The 17,462-nt window shown below is 40.7% G+C and overlaps 1 protein-coding gene across 1 annotated transcript in view; it reads left to right on the top strand.

Annotated features, from left to right (window-relative positions):
• CSMD3 (CUB and Sushi multiple domains 3) overlaps window positions 1-17,462 on the top strand; it is a 1,619,578-nt gene that overhangs the window by 772,223 nt on the left and 829,893 nt on the right. The window contains exons 9-10 of the mRNA XM_082258441.1: window positions 7,686-7,773; window positions 12,702-12,826. Coding sequence (XP_082114567.1) covers window positions 7,686-7,773; window positions 12,702-12,826 — 213 coding nt within the window. The remainder of the gene's footprint in view (window positions 1-7,685; window positions 7,774-12,701; window positions 12,827-17,462) is intronic.

The following is a 17,462-nucleotide window of genomic DNA, read 5'->3' as shown; positions in this document are numbered from 1 at the left end:
GCGGCAGCAAGACAGATTTATCCCAATTTATCTGGAAACCCGAGAAGGATCCGAATCTATGAATCAGGCGCATCAAAGCGAGCAGCGAGCCCGAAGCGTCGCCCAAAAATAAAAGCGCGTCGTCAGCGTACAATGCAATTTTGTCTTCCTGGTCTCCCCGTCGGAAGCCCACAACATCTGGGGCAGCCCTCACCGCCGCTGCCAGGGGTTCCACCGCCAGGGCAAACAGCAAGGGGGACAATGGACACCCCTGCCTAGTGCCCCTGCGTAGCGGAAACGATCGAGAAAGCGAATTATTGACGCGGAGACACGCCGTAGGTGCAGCATAGAGGATTTTTATCCATTTGATAAAGGAGGGTCCCAGGCCAAAGCCCTCCAGGGCCGCCCACAGGTACTGCCACTCCACGCTATCAAATGCTTTAGCAGCGTTGAGTGATAGTATAGCTCTCTGGCCACAGTTATCCGGGGGAATCTGCATATTCAGATATAATCTACGTATATTGGTAGCTGTGGACCGACCCGGTATAAAGCCGGATTGGTCACCATGCACCAATTTGGCAATAACTTTCGACAAGCGAGTGGCTAGCACTTTAGCCAGCAATTTCAAATCAGTGGGTAATAGAGAGATTGGTCTATACGATTCCGGTCGAGTCGGATCCTTCCCGGGCTTCAGGAGAACAACTACCACTGCCTCATACATGGAGCGCGGGAGCTCCCCCGTCTCATAAGAGGCCTGTAGGACAGTAAGCAACTCGGGCAAGAGGACCCCTCCAAAAGTTTTATACATCTCCAAAGGTATCCCATCCGTCCCTGGGGCCTTAGAATTAGGGGAAGAAGCCAAAGCCTCCTGCAGTTCCTCCAACCGGATAGGAGAATCCAGCATTGCCCTATCTCGGGCAGATACCTTTGGTAGCTGAAGGTCCCCAAGGAAGGCCTGTAGGTCCTCCGGGTCATAGGACACCTTGGAGGAGTACAGATCCTCAAAAAATGACCTAAATCCCTGCAAGATTTCTGCAGTGTCCGTGACCTCCCGATTTGCAGAGAGAACCAACCTGTGTATTATGGATGGAGGGCATTGTGCTCTAGAAATCAGGGCAAGCATGTGACCCGTCTTCTCCCCCTCCTCGAAGTAAGCCTGGGAGGTGAAGAAGCGCTTGTGGTCCGCCTGTTGCTGTTGCACAGAGCGATAGAATCGTTGAGCCTCCAACCAACGGCCCTCCGAGGCCGCCGTGGGGGAAGCCAAATAGTCACGCTCGGCTTGAAGCACCGCCTCACCCGCCTCTTTCTCCCAGCGCCTACTATTAGATTTAATAGACAATACCTCTTTGATGCACAGCCCACGTAAATATGCTTTCATAGTGTCCCATACAATCCCCGGAGCTGCAGAGTGCCTGTTCTCAGTAAAAAAGTGCGTCAGTTGGGTAGTAAAAGCTGCATGGTCTGGGAACAATGAAAGCCAGAATGGATTCAACTTCCAGTGCGTGGGCAATCTACTCCCCGGAAACCTGAGCCGGAGCTGAAGCGGGGAGTGATCTGACAATCCCCTGGCTAAATAGGTAACTACCGGGGAAAGGGCATGGGTAAGATCCGAGCCAAAGGCAAGATCAATACGGGATAGGGATGAGTGTGACAGTGAGTGACAGGAGAAACCAGCATCGAGCGGGTGCAAACTGCGCCAGAGATCCGCCAGGCCCAGCTCCCCCATAAATCGGGCAAACGGAGTGGGTCTCCTGGAACCCCCGGGGCAGTACTTCTTATAAACATCCAAAGTCGGGTCCAGCACGTTATTAAAATCACCCAACACTAGCACCGGCACCTGGGAGTGTTTCCCAACAAACCGAGACAGGCACTCTAGCACCTCAAAGGAGAAGGGAGGCGGTATATATACATTAGCTACAATACACTCAAATGCATTCCATACTCCAACCAAAAAAATAAATCTGCCCTGAGAGTCCACCAATGAGTCCCGCAATTCAAATTTGATAGATGCGGAGAGTAAAATTGAGACACCCCTAGAGTATTGGCTGTGATAGGAATGAAACTGGGTCGGAAACCGCCTAGAGCGGAGTCCGCTAGAGGATTCTGGAGTAAGGTGGGTTTCCTGCAGACACACCAGCGCAGGACCCTGGTGCGACAACAGGGTCATTACAGCAGTGCGTTTACTCGCATCCCCCAGTCCCCGCACATTCCAGGATAGCAGAGAGTCATCAATGGTCGCCATGGTAGTCAGGCAATGCAGTAAGATGGTAGGACAAGCCTACAAGCAAACAGTGAGGAGGAGTCCATAGGAGGAATCCGATACTCAGGAATCGCAGGGAAGGCCAAGGGGCACAAATGTCGGTATAGGTAGCACTGGAAACAGAGCGCGTAGGTAAAGTTCCATGGAGCACATCACCGGTAAAAAAAAACAGACAAAAAAACAAAAACCAAAAAACATAGAACGAAGAACAGGTACAAAAAAAATGCGGTGAACAGTAGCCGGGGAGGCCACGGTCACCCAAGCCCCGCAGGGAACAGTTATCCAGCCCAACATGGGCGAGGGGGTAGTAGAAGAGGGCCCGAACTTGCATAAACATAGAGACCCGGTTCTTCCCTTCCACGGGCTCAGGAAAGCGGGACAGCAGTTGTACCATAATCTCTGACCAGTGCACGGCTCCGTGGCTCTCAACAGGAGAATAAGTGGACCCGTACACCATAGAAAGACCCTTGCTCCTCCTGAGGATGATCACTCCGCCGCAGCTCTGAGCTGCCGCTCCTGGCGGTCCAGCCAATTTGTGGCAGATATGGGGCTCTCGAAGAAGTGCACAGTCCCGTTCGCCACCACACGTAGCTTGGCCGGATACATCATGGAATATACCAAGGGGATGGCGCGCAGACGTTTTTTAACTTCGGTAAAGCGCGCCCTCTGCTTCTGCAGAGCTGCAGAAAAATCAGGATAAATGGAGATTTTAGCACCTTGAATCTCCATGCGAGGCTGTTGCCGGGCAAGTCTCAGAATGATATCTCTATCTCTATAATGAAACAGCTTCAGTAGGAATGGTCTGTCAGGGCCACCTGGTGGAGGGGCCCTGAAAGGCACCCTATGTGCCCGCTCCACAGAGAAAAACGGGGAGAGATTGTCTTTCCCAAAAGTAGTTAGTAACCAGTGCTCTATAAATTCCACCGGAGTTTTACCCTCCGCTTTCTCAGGGATGCCCACCAGGCGCAGATTACTGCGACGCAGCCGGTTTTCCATGTCCTCCAGCCTATTCATCGCTTCAGAGACCCCAGAAGAGTTCATGCGCACATCTTGGATCAGGGGGGGTAAATCATCCTCAACAGCGCTCACTCGACCCTCCAAGGCTGTGGTCCGCTCTCTCATCTTTTGCATATCTTGCCTGATATGCAGCAGGCCCTCCTTCATGCTCTTAACTTCCACAGACAACTCAGATAGTGAGGCCCCATAAGTGTGTATAGCCGTCAGGACATCCTGTATAGTGGGGATGGCCCGGGGGATATTGTCCAGCGGAGCTGCTCCCTCTGCACCCTCCAGCCGAGCACTCACTGTGTGCCCAGAAGGAGATCCGGCCTGGACAGCCTCGTGTGGGGACATCGCAGCCACAGGCGGAGATGGAGGATTCCTGGAGGACGGGGCGGGAGCCGGAGGAGGAGATGCTGGCTTGTGCTTAGCAGGGTCCCTGGCAAACTTTCCCAGCTTAGCGATGGCAGTCGGCGGAGGCTTCTCACGAGTTGCACGCTGCGGGAGCGGGCCGGCGCCATCTTGGATTTGCCTGGCTGCGGCTGTGCTGTCGTCTTTCCTCCTCGTCATGGCGGAGTGCGGCAGTGAGGATCACCAAACAGCCACCGGGATGTAAGGAGCAGCGGTGCGGGTCGACTAGGTACCGTCAGCGGGCTCTAGGGTCCGATTAACAGGATTATTTCAGGCAGGATAGCGGAGCCGACTCGAGACACGTCTGCTCACATCGGCAGTTCAGCCACGCCCCCCCATTTAAAGTATTTCTAAACCAACTCACTAAAATCCAATTTTTCATAATATTCAATATGTTAATGTAACTTCAGAAGATATTTTCAATATTTTTAAATAAGAAACTTTTAGTAAACTAATACTATTTAGTCCTACCATGAAAACCCTTGCATAACAAAGCACAATAACAGCAATCACTGATGGAACAAGTGCATGTAGACAGTAAATTGTTGTAAAGTGGCTGGAGAAGATCACAATTACTGAAAGGAAACTTAAATAGAAAATGAAAAAAACTGTATAAATAGAATACAAAATATTAAGACAAAATTCAGCTTTCAAAAGAAAAATAAATGCACATTTCTTTTTTTGCAGGTGAAAAAAATATGCACTTGTAATTTATTTTTCTAAGGAGCCTGTAGAGCATTGCACCTCTGCCCAGTAAATTGTAGGTAAAATGTCCGGCTCCTGCCGCCCTTCAGAATAGGTGTCTGTATATACCTCTAATATGGGCAGCCAGTTACTTGAGAACAGGAAGATCAATGAACTCTGAGAGTGAGCACCAGCATCCTTGTAGTTTATTTAAAACTACAAGCCATCAGCTACAATGACTGACAGTACTGGTAGTTTATTAATTGAAAGGAAACTATAAATGAATGACGTGGCCATGTGGGCAGATCTCCTCCTGGCCGTGCTGTTTTCAAATTGTGACAGTGGGTGCAGGGAGATCTAACCCCTAAATGAAAGAAAATTAGTTTTTTTTTTAAATCACTGTGTGTCATAAACAATTTTTAAAGAATAAGTTCACATGTTACACATTCAATCCATTTTCGGGGTGCAACATGTAACATGATCCAGCATCTGCACCTTCTCCCCCCAAATCCCTCCCCCTCATTGTGACAGTAGACGAGGGATCGGGGGAGAAGGTGCAGATGTTGGAACATGTTACATGTTCCACCCTGAAAATGGATCGAATGTGTAACATGTTTCAAAGGTGACCTTAACTTTTAAGAACAGTTTATGACACACAGTGGTTTTTTTTTTCAGTTAGGTTTAAATTAAAAACATCAGTTAGTTAATCTTTTTTATCTATAAAATGACATCACATGGGAGATTGTGTCTTTAAGTCTAACTGAACGCTCTTAAGGTATTTATGTGATACAGGCAGGTTGCGTATATAGTAATAAATATTCCTTTGTTTTACTGGGGTTTTTATTCTGCTAATTGCTGCAACAAGGGTTAAAATGTGTTACAATGGTTAAAATGCAGCAATGGTTTAAAAATTGTGCGGTAAGCACGTAGGAGAGTTGGACTGTGGTTCACACACATACAATAAAAGTGTTGGTCCTGCTCTCCTACAGTCTGTCTCATCTTACTAAACAGTGCTCTAATCAACAACATCACTCTCCCTATGTGTATATACAGCCTTGCTGCATTACACTAATATATTAGGAGGTTTCAACTAAAATACATCTAGCTTTACAGTGAAAAAAAAAATACATTTCAGTTAGGTGCTTTTTTTGGAGAGCGAATTAAGTAGCTGTTTAAGGTGGTAATAAATTAACAAATACTGAGAAAATAAAGATATCAACAAAACAATTATCAAGAGATAAAATAACAAATGACGTTTGAGTTTTCCATCTATCCTATTTCATTAGGCTTAAAGGGGAGAATTATGTTAGAGGTACAGAGTAAGAGAGGGTTATAACCCCTGTCATGTTTTTTTTTTGTGTGTGTCCATCTGTGTCCCAATTGGGAGATTTCTCTTCATTTCCAGTGAGGGGAAATTCCTCCAAAGTTAGGGAACCCCTGGAAGACTTCCTTCTATTACTATTCTGGGGGCAACCAAATATTGTGGAATTTTCTTCAGTGTTGCCAACGGTCAGTATTTGTTCTGGCAGCTAGTTAAAAATGGGCACTTTTCTCCTGCCAGTAAATGCCAGTGACAGGAAAAGGTTGCCGGTAAAAAATATAGCTGTGATGCTCTAGAGCCGGCCAAGACCTTGCGAGTTCTTGCTACAATGTAGTCGCCTGAGTGTGTCGGGTGATGTCATGGTGCAAGGGAGCTGCAGCCAGGGCCTCGTGTGTGAGTCTGCCAAATGGGCAGAAGGTAACCTGGGAGCAGCACTGTCAGTGCTTTTTGGACTGGAGTGGACTGAAGGGACCACCTGGCGTGGAGAGAGACTGTCACTGTGACTCAGGATGGAATCTGTCGTGTCGGTGAGGTGTCATCATCATCTGTGCTGCTGCACACTGCTGTCAGTGTCACTGTGAGAGTCCATTTCATGTGTTTGTGCCTTTCCATTCTAATTTTTTTGTCCTTCTGAGTCCTGTCCCTGAGCTACTTACTTACTGTGTCGAAAAAAAAAATAGGAAATATGTTTTTTTGCCTTAATAACTTCCCTAAATCACATTTCTAATTGTATATTGCACTTGTTTGTAGCTTAAATGATGAAATTAGCACTTAAAACTGTAATTTTGTAACTTTTGGAAATGCCAGTAAAAACTTGGCTGTGCCAATACATTTTGGTTGTCATGTCAGTAAATTTCAGTCTGGTAGGTTGGCAACACTGATTTTCTTTCACTTTGGGTAATAATGGTAAACAGAACAAATTGAGAGAGTGAATCTCCCTAACGGGCATGGACAGCAATAGAAACCTGGCAGGTGTTCTGATCCTATCCAAACCTAAAAAAAAGTTTTTCCTTTAGTTATGCTTTAAGGTAGAAAATGATGTAACAAATTGATTTATCTTGTATAGTTAATATGATAAAAGAAATATTATTATTTTTTTGCTAATGTCTAAACAGACTATGGTTTCAAGCAATGGAATATTATAGTTTATGCAATTTCCTCCAAACTGTGCTGCACCCAAATATAACTGTTGTGTTTGCAAAGGATTATAATAATGTAAGGCCATTTTTATGTATGTTAGTTAAACAAAAAAATATCTTCAAAATGTGTAAAGTTTCTCATATATTTTTGCCACATGAGGTGCAAATATGTTATTAATACTTTGGAAATGAACATGATGCTGATGAGGATATAGGGGGAGGTAGGTAAATGCATCATTTGGTTTCAGTAATGATGGTTTTAATGCATTATTCAAAAGTCACATTTGAAGTCTGTATGTTTTGCTCCTATTTGTCTTATTCTGTTTGCTAAGTACCTTGACAGAACTTACAAATTAGCCAGTGGAAGATTTAGGTGTAACAAGTTTAATTTTCATTCAGCAGTTTCTAAGCTCTCTACAAGTGACATTGGACTCTGGGGCAATCATATTTCTATACAGATGTAACATATACAAGTAGGCACGGTTTAATAAAAGAGAAGGAGCTTAACTGGTACAGAAGTTGAACCTAAAATCTCTTTTTCAAGATAGCATAAAACTTTCACTACTGAAAAAAATTTAATGGCAGTACTTAATGTCTGCACTTCATTGCAGTATATCATTTGTTGAAAAGTAAAGTAAAATTGTCTTTTTGATAATATCAGTTATATTTTTTGCAGTTGTTAGCTGGATTAAGTATGGAATGCCTGCAAAAATTGGACGTTCGATTTTCTTTTGGTAAAAAAATAAATGTCTTTGGTAAAAAGCTGGCATTATTAAATCTAGTTACATTTTATGTTTGTGTGTGATTTTTCTTTACAGTGTTTCTCTGTATTATATTATGTCACCTATACCTATTAATTTTATAAAATGTTTTTTTTTTTTTTTGTTCACAGTAAATGAGGGAGGTATAAAACAAGCTTCAAATATGTGTCCTGACCCAGGAGAACCAGAAAATGGGAAAAGAATAGGCTCAAATTTTAGGTAAAAATAATCCCAAATATTAATGATTTGGATGGTTTTAAACTGTCATTTTATACAAGCGTTCTATAAACAAAAAAGAAAATATTATTGGCATCACTGTGGTCAACTGACTCAAATGTCTGAAAAAAATCACTAATCCATGATTATCAGGTCTTAAATATACATCTGTCAAGGAGAAGCTGACATGCCATCTCTTCCACTGCTAACTCATCAATTCATTAACTAGTGGATTTACACAGGCTGTCAGAAAGCAAACAACCAGTGCAAGGCTTTCCTATGAGAAAGCCCAGAATGTTTTGCAAACACAACACTCTGTATACTCTGTAATAAATATATGTTAGTAAAAAAATACAAAAGAAATTGCAATTAATATTTTGAAGAATTTAAATTGTAAGTCAATACATAGATGTTATCAGATGTTGAATTATTGAAAAAAAATGTATTGTAATGTAATTTGTAAAAAGTCTATTTGTGTAATGAAGGTAAGTGGATGTGCTATATCACAAAGAATGACAGTCAACTAATAGGCAGGACAAATGCTGAATTAAAACAATGAACATGATGGATAACAGACAGAAGTCAAACAGTACCTGTTAATCAGACATAAGTTGAATACATAGAAGTCTATTTAGGCATTCCTGATCAGGACAGGTGTGCACTGCAGCATAACCTGAGGTGCTGAGTAAAAACAAGCAAGTATTGAACAATAACGTCTGGTCTTTTAAGCCTAAACCATCCCTTCAAAAAGATATAAGGGATTAGCTCAGTAGCAGGGTGTGCAGGACCCCCAGGATTGGTCACAGCACAATGAAGTAGGCACGGTCAGATAGAAGGATCTTTGTGAAAACAATACTGTGGTTTATTTTCACGTCTGTGGTTACAAAGTGCAGGTATCAAAGCAGGTAAACTAAAACAAAAACAGAAAATAAACTCTTGCCACTTTGGACATCTAACTACAAAACACAGGAACCTGACTTGTTCTGCCACAGCCTACAGCCCACACTTAACGGTCACACAGAAATGAAGAGAAGATTTTAGTAACACAGACTTAAGCTCTCTATTTAGAGCAATGGTTCTCAATTCCTGTCCTCAAGACCCACTAACAGGCCAGGTTTGCAAGATAACTGAAATACATCACAGGTGATAAAATTTGCTGCTCAGTGATTGCAGTATTCTAGTCTGCATCTCCCCAAGGTAATACTTAAAATCTGGCCTGTTAGTGGGTCCTGAGAACAGGAGTTGAGAACCACTGATTTAGAGGTATCGCTGCTCCCCAGTGTGCCATGCACAGAGATCTGGTTCTAGGGTGGAGCCCCTTCCCAAAGCATCCTGGGAGTTTTATAGAGCCCTGAGTGCTTTATCTGTTATACCTGAGTGCTTGCCGACTGCCCCCTGCATATATACTGCTGCAGGTTGGCTCGACTGCGCAAATCACCATACCTATACGGCGGTTCGCAGGAGCGCTCCTGGGAGCGAGCGCCTCCGCTGGCAGAGCGTGCCCATCCCCACTAGGCAGCAGGAATGCTGATCCACAGGCCAGGCCGCACCAATTGCAACTGGGCACCCGCGATCACTTCCCGCTGAGAGAGAAGGACGGTCAGCTGTTGTAAACACAGCTGACCGTTGTTCTCTCTGAAATGATGACAGAGCTCCTGTGATCCTCCTATTTAGGATCACAGGTCTCTGTATTCATTTCGCAAGTCCCTCCCCCATACAGTTAGAAATATCTCCCCTAGGCTCACATTTAACCGTTTGATCGCTCCTGGGTTAACCCCCTTCCCTGCCAATGTCATTATTACAGTAACAGTGAATATTTTTAGCACTGATTACTGTAGTAATGTCACTGGTCCCCCCCAAAAGTGTCAAAAATGTCAGTTAGGGATCCGACGCTATATTGTAGGCTCGCTAAAAACTGCAGATCGCCACCTAGTAAAAAAAAAAAATAAATAAAAATGAAATCTTTTCCCTAGTTTGTAGACACGATAACTTGTGCAAACCAATCAAAATACACTTATTGGGATTTTTTTTACCAAAAATATGTAGCAGAATACAAATTGACCTAAAAGGATGCAAAGAAATTGATTTTTAATTAATTTATTTATTTTTGGGAAAGTTATATAGCAGACAGTGAAAAATATTGTTTTTTTTTCCAGAATTTTTTTTGTTTATAGCGCAAAAAATAAAAATCGCCCAGGTGATCAAACACCACCATAAGAAAGCTCTATTTGTGGGATAAAAAGGACATCATTTTTATTTAGGTACATCGTCACACAATAGCACAATTGTCCATTAAATGAACGTAGTGCCGAATCACAAAAATATGGCCTGGTCATTAGGGGGGCAAATCCTTCAGGTCCAGAAGTGGTTAACCCTCATTGAGCTCAAATAGGTTCTCTATACAGCACAAACACAAAAGCAATCAGTGTACAGCTTGAACCTGGGACAAATATATCTCCCATCCTCGACACAACCTATACATTTTCCTGGATTCCTGTCACAAAGGATTATGAAAGAGAATAGCCTACACAATTTACTTTTTAAGGGAGCCCAGGCTATTCTTCTTGGACTATTCCTTTTCATTGGAAAAATAATGTCCAGAAGAAGTAACCTTGAAATTGAAGTGTATCTGAAGTAAGCCAGCTACCTCCATTTTTATTTTGATCATTTTCCAGCATATAGACAACAGAAGTGTCCAATGCCCAAATGACAGGTGAATGGCAAGTAGCAAGATAGGTCTGTCAGTGTGACTAAGCAAGTAAATCTATTACAATGCACTGCAAGGGCTGAGAGCTGCAAAGTCAAGGTCGCTTCCAGTGTTTGGACATGTGTGGTGACACTCAAAGGCTGAGCGTGCTGTCTGTAATCATTGGTCATTTAAGCACAGGGTTTATGGGAACACCAGGTACTATCTCAGGACATTCATCAAAGAAAAATTAACCAAATTGAATAGTCCAAATGTTTATAAAAGGGAACAGCCTGAGCACCCCTGAAGAAGTGAATAGTGCAGGTTATTTCCTACTATTGCCAATCCCAGAATTAGTGAGGGTTTAGTAGTACAAACTTTGCAAAGGAGTTTGGAAAACGAAATGTGCTAAAATCTTCTACGATTTATTATCAGGACATGCAGAAATGATAATGGTCCTTTAAATATATCAAAAATGATTCTAAAAAAAATATATATATATATATATATATTATTCACATAAAATGCATCTAGTCTAATGAAAATCACCCAGTATGTACGTGGGATGTTTAAATAGCACAATTACAAAAATATCAATTAAAATAAAAGAAAGAGGCAAAACACAAGTTGCACAGCAGATTTACAACCTGTCATTGTGCATGTGTGTGTGTGTAATATATCAAAGCTATGTATTTAAAATACCATGCTGCTAAATATTTTCTTAATTTAGTCATAGTGGATGGTTCTAAAATAAATTTAGATAGAACAGTATTAACAGTTAACAAGGGCAACCACATATCATATATCTTATCTATCAGTTAGTGTGATACAGTATGTCACAATATTTAAAATTATTTATCTGCTTTTCTTTCTACCTTTTTCCATGCAGAGAGTTAGCCTGATTTGTAACTGAAAGCCTGGCCTGTTGTGTTTGTTTTATAACTTTCACATAAAGTGTATATCCTGTTTAGAAAAAATTGATTATTTAAATGTTTTTTTATTATTTATTTTTTTACTTTTAAATGAACAGTTTAGGGATGGGCATATTACAAAAGATTGTAAAAAAAAATGTTCAGATACCTATTCTGAAAAAGAAGTTTCATTAGCCACTTCTGGACCGCAATGATTTACCCCCTTATTGACCAGGCCATTTTTTGTGATACGGCACTGTGTTACTTTAACTGACAATTGTGCTGTTGGTCGACATTGTACTCAAATAAAATGAATGTGCTTTTTTTCCCAAAAATAGAGCTTTCTTTTGGTGGTATTTGATCACCTCTGCGATTTTTATTTTTTGCGCTATAAACAAAGAAAGAGCGACAATTCTGAAAAAAAATATATTTTTTTTACTTGCTTTATAACATTCACAATAAAAAAAATTAGAAATCGAATTTCTTCATCATTTTAGGCCATTTTCTATTCTCCTACATATTTTTTGGTAAAACAAGTCCCAATAAGTGTATATTAATTGGTTTTCACAAAAGTTATCGCGTCTACAAACTTGGGGAAACCTTTATGTTAATATTTTTTTTTTTTTTTTTTTTTACTAGTAATGGCGGTGATCAGTGATTTTTAGTGGGATTGCGACATTGTGGTGGACATATCAAACACTTAAATGACACTTTTGAGGGGACCAGTGACACTAATACAGTAATCAGTGCTAAAAATATGCACTGTTACTTTACTAATGACACTGGCAGGCAAGGGGTTAACACCAGGGTCGATCAAAGGGTTAAATGTGTCCCTATGGGATACTTTCTACCTGTGGGGGGATGGGATTGCTGCATGAACACAGAGACCTGTGCTTCTAAATAAGAAGAACACAGGAACCCTGTGTTCATAACTGACAGAACAGTGGCCTGCCGTGTTTACGATGGCAGATCACCGTTCTGTCTCCATGGGGGGCGAGCACCAGACCTGCTAATTGGCTTCCCCTGTGGATCCATGGGGAGCGATTGCAGGTGCCTGGCGGCAATCGAAGGTGCCAGACACACTGATTGGCTCCCCCTGTGGCCAATAGGGGCGCATGCGCACCCCCGCTAGCAGTCCTGTGAAGCGATGTACAGGTACGTTGTTTAACGGGACAGAGCCGACCTGCTACCGTAAAACTATGGTGGCTGGTCAGCAAGCAGTTAATGGGATGGGTTATGTAATTAATAGTAGCAATAGTCATTGTGTCATTTCTTAACTTTGGAATAACAATTGCTTTCCCTTGTTATTTGTGTCCCATTATGTTTTGTTTTAGCCTTGGAGCAGCTGTACTGTTTTCTTGTGATGAAGACTACGTTCTTCAAGGAGAAAAAAAAATCACCTGTCAAAGGATTGCTGATGTGTTTGCCGCATGGAGTGATCATAGGCCTGTGTGCAAAGGTAAGTGTAGAGTGTGACAACTTACATCCAACTTAATTCCTATGCTCTCTAAATGAATGGTGATGAGGAAATAGAAGTACTTTCTCACTTTCCAGTATTTCCTCCTCTTAATAGTTTTTTGCATATGACCATAGTGTACCACTCGCGCCACTGGGGTTAGGTTTCTTTTAATAGTGTGGCCTAGGGGACAAGGTGCTGCTTCAAAAACCCTACAGGGTGAATGTAAAGATATGGATGGATGTAAACAGGATTTAGCGCTGTTTACATCCATCCATATTTTTATGCATATGGCCAACTCTGACCTGGATTGACTGAAGTGATATTTTTGTTAATTGAATATATTCTTCTCACTATTTTGCTGGGAGAATGTACGATGCAGAGACTATATTGAGCATCTAACATTGTGCTATGTATTGTAATAACATATGTACATTAGTAACATTATTGAGGGAAAATCTCTTATACAATCTAGTAAGTGTTTATGTTGAAATTTGCAAAATTATAGCCTAGACAGTCAGCTTGATTAAAGCTGACGTTGCGTGAAAAGATAAGGATGCTAAATTCAATGAGAATGCACTCCCGCTCAGTTATAATCTCTTTCGGCGAGATTTGGGATTATCTCAGCTTTCACAGGATACTGCAAGAAGGATGAGTGATGTCACCAGAAGAAGAGATGTAAGGGTAGTGTTTTTCTTTCTAATATTTATTACTTTATGTTTTATTTTGTAATAAAATTAATAAGCCCTCATTCACATTAAAGCGGTTTTTAAAATGTGCGACTTCATCTGAAATTGCATCATTTCAAAAGCCACATGTCAGTGTGACTTTGGTTGTAACTTGAAAGACATCTGTGTGGCTTCATGCACTTGTCTATTAAAGTTGCCCCCCTCGAATCAGCAAAACTAGTGCAGGAACTAATTTTGCTAATTCTGCAAAGTCACACCGATTTGAATGGTTCCATTGCCAACAATAGGCTGTGACTTGCCTGATGTGAATGGGGGCTTAAATGGATGTAACTTTTAATTCAGGATGTGGGGTATTTTCACGTAAGCTTAGTTTTAAAAGGAGGGGTGAAGCATGAATATATCATGAAAATAGTTTTCTAAAAATATACAAAGTGGAAAAAATCAAGAACTCAAGATTATGACACCTTATGGGCACATGTTTTAAAAAATGTATTCTATCTATCTATCTATCTATCTATCTATCGATCTATCTATCTATCTATCTATCTATCTATCTATCTATCTATCTATCTATCTATCTATCTATCTATCTATCTATCTATCTATCTATCTATCTATCTATCTATCTATCTATCTATCTATCTATCTATCTATCTATCTATCTATCTATCTATCTATCTATCTATCTATCTATCTATCTATCTATCTATCTATCTATCTATCTATTTATCTATCTATCTATCTATCTATCTATCTATCTATCTATCTATCTATCTATCTATCTATCTATCTATCTATCTATCTATCTATCTATCTATCTATCTATCTATCTATCTATCTATCTATCTATCTATCTATCTATCATGTTTTTATTATCATTATTATTAAAGAATAATATATAAAACATAAGAGGGCAAAAGAGTCTTAGGTATACTTAAAGCGAAACTTCACCCTAAAATGGAAGTTCTGCTTTAACACCTCCCTCTCCCAGTTTTGGACATTTCTTTTTTTGGGGGGAGTAGAACCTAGTTTTAGCAAGTACCCACTACCACTTACACTCTAACCACCTAGGTGATCAGATTGGAAGGTCTCCCCCTGCTTGCAATATTCTGGGACACGTTACATGTCCCATCAGGCTACAGGACCATTCATACAGAAAAAAATAAATGGCAGAGATTTAACTATTCTCAATTCATTCTTTATGTTAACTATTTTTAACCACGTTTTTACTATTCCAAAACTATCTGGGCTGTTGCTCGCTTACTCTTTTGGCATTTATTTTTGCCAAATGTAGATTTATTAATATAAATAATAAAATTGTAGGCCTAGCTTGTAGTGGTTAGTCACATGCAACTGCACTTGTTCTATAATGTTGAAGACATTTCGTAGCTTTTCTATTCGACTTTGTCAATTCTAATGAATATTGGGAACTTACTTAACAATTCACATTTCCACCATGTAAATCAAAGCATTAAAGTGTTACTAAACCCAGGACCCTGTATTCACTATATCTGGTCTCCCACAATACACAGAACATGGAAATACAATTGTTTTAGTCAATATAAACTGTTAAACACATTTTCTCATCAGCAGTTAGAGCAGTTTTGTGACTTCTATGAGTGTCTATTTAAAGCTTGTAGGAGGAGTTTTCATTCTGCACTGACTGTCCTGTTACCTAATCTACATATTGTGCTATTTCGTATTTTCCTGATATGATTTGGTAAATGAGAGTTCTTTGGCCATGAGTGAAAGTTTTAACACAACAACAGAATTTTTTTTCTAATGAAAAGTCTACTATATGAAAGTCTACTATAAACCAATCTTTCTAGTTACATACAAGAAACATTATTAGGAGAGCTTCAACATATTACTAAATACAAACAAGGAAAGAGAAAAGACATAAGACAAACATTTAGATATAAGTGTAAGAGGTATATTTAATAATTACCATGCTACTGCTCATGAGGGCCCCATTCTAGTTTGGTGTTCCAGAGAATTCTCTCTTCCGTGACTTAAACTAATATAAACCTATTCCTCAAAGACTTGCTTTAAGCTATACCGATTGGAGGAACTATCTTACCCCTCTCCTACATCTGGGCGTATCTCATCCAGGATTTTACAATTTCCGCATCCCCTAGATTTAGCATTACTTAGCCCCTCAATAGCACCTCCTCTCTTGGGGGAAAATGAAATATACCAGGTCATATCCTGGGCAAATTGTCCATTCCAGGAACAGATGGCCCCCTTCTTTTCATATCCAAACAAGGGATTCTTTGAAGTGAATATTTGTAGAATAAAGAGGTTTGGGTCCCTTTGTTTAGATAAACAAACATAGGCACCGGAGTGTCTGTCAGAGGGCTTTTCACTACAGGACTGGTCATTGGAATATTTCTCCTGGCAACTTCACCTATCCTGTATGACAGGATCTTCTGGGAAGCTATATTACACACCCACATTGATACAACTCTAAATGAAATATATTCATAATTACATTATTACTTACAGCTGTTAATGGAGATTACACATAAACTCCTTATAAGGCAACAGTACTATCAGGATGCAGGACCCCCTAACCCTCTATCTTGACAGTGCTGATTGGCCCTGTGCTAATCACATGCACCCTCCAAAGAAAAAAAAAACTCTAGCAATGCACCAAACTGAGCATGCGCAGCTTGTCCCCCAGCCTCTGTTCTATCAGGAAATATGTTGGGGACAATGGAAGGAGGGAAGGATCAGAGAAGACAGGATCAAACAGCCTTTTTAGAAAATGCATAGGATTAACCCCTTAGGTTCCACAGTCAGTATAACAAGCATGCTTTACTGCATATACAGACTGATTTTACTGTTATGGGTTTAGTAACACTTTATCACCTATTGATGCTTTCTTACACCCAGGGATGTGATTAAATAGAGTGGTTCCACAAACTATTACATCCCTCATCCTGTTCTTGAACAATCAAAATCTGTCTTGACACATGGTGGTTGGATCAAGGTGCCAGTGTTACCAGGGTGGATAAAAATGCTGAAGTATGTTCCTGATAGTCATTAGAACTGAAAAGGCACTTGGATAAGCTGTGAAATGTCTTCAACATGTAAAAAAATCCAGCTGAATGTGATTGACCACTACCACCCAAGTCATAACTTGGATAAAGGAAAACCCTCCCAGGCATAACAAATGACTATTATATATTGCAATTTTACTAATTACTAATTTGAAAATACAGATATCTGATCCACATATATCTTTTGGCTTGTTGTTCATACATTTTTTCTCAAATCAAAGTAAAAATGTTATTGTTACAAAATATTTAAAGCAGAGTTCTGCCTTCCCCTCCACCTCCTCCAAAAATTAAAAGTCAGCAGCTACATATTTTGTAGCTGCTGACTTTTAGGACGCTTACCTGTTCTAGAGTCCAGCGATGTCGGCACTGCAGCCGATGTTTCCATCGGCTGTCGGGTGCTGCCGCCACCATTGCCGGTTACGATTGGCTCGGCGGCAGGGGAAGGAGGAGGGGGCAAAACTTCCGAGGGACAGCGCTGCGGCATCCCAGAGGAGGGGAAGGGTACCTGTCAAAAACAGGTAACCATTCCCCCCTCCCCCCTGAAAGGTGCCAAATGTGGCACCGAAGGGGGGAGGAAGCAAAAGAGCAGAAGTTCAACATTTGAGTGGAACTCCGCTTTAACATAGTGATAACTTCAAAAACATGCAATATAGCAAGATGTAATACTTTATGCTCTAACATGTATAAGAGAACTCCTGACAAATAAGTAACCTGATATGCCCAGTTTGAAAAATAAAAAATAAAGGACTTTATTTTGCCAGAAAATATAGGACTTTGATTATATTTTAGCAATCTCTAAATGGGTATAGTGTAAATGTAAGGAAATTTGACAAACAGCTAAAGATAGCACTAAACAATTTTAAATTTAAAGAAGAACTCCAAAATACC

Source organism: Pelophylax lessonae (genome assembly GCF_965119305.1).
Source record: "Pelophylax lessonae genome assembly, chromosome: 5".
In the NCBI taxonomy this organism is placed as follows: domain Eukaryota; kingdom Metazoa; phylum Chordata; class Amphibia; order Anura; family Ranidae; genus Pelophylax; species Pelophylax lessonae.
The sequence above is the reverse complement of the archived record's forward strand: the minus strand, read 5'-3'. Positions and strand labels throughout refer to the sequence as shown.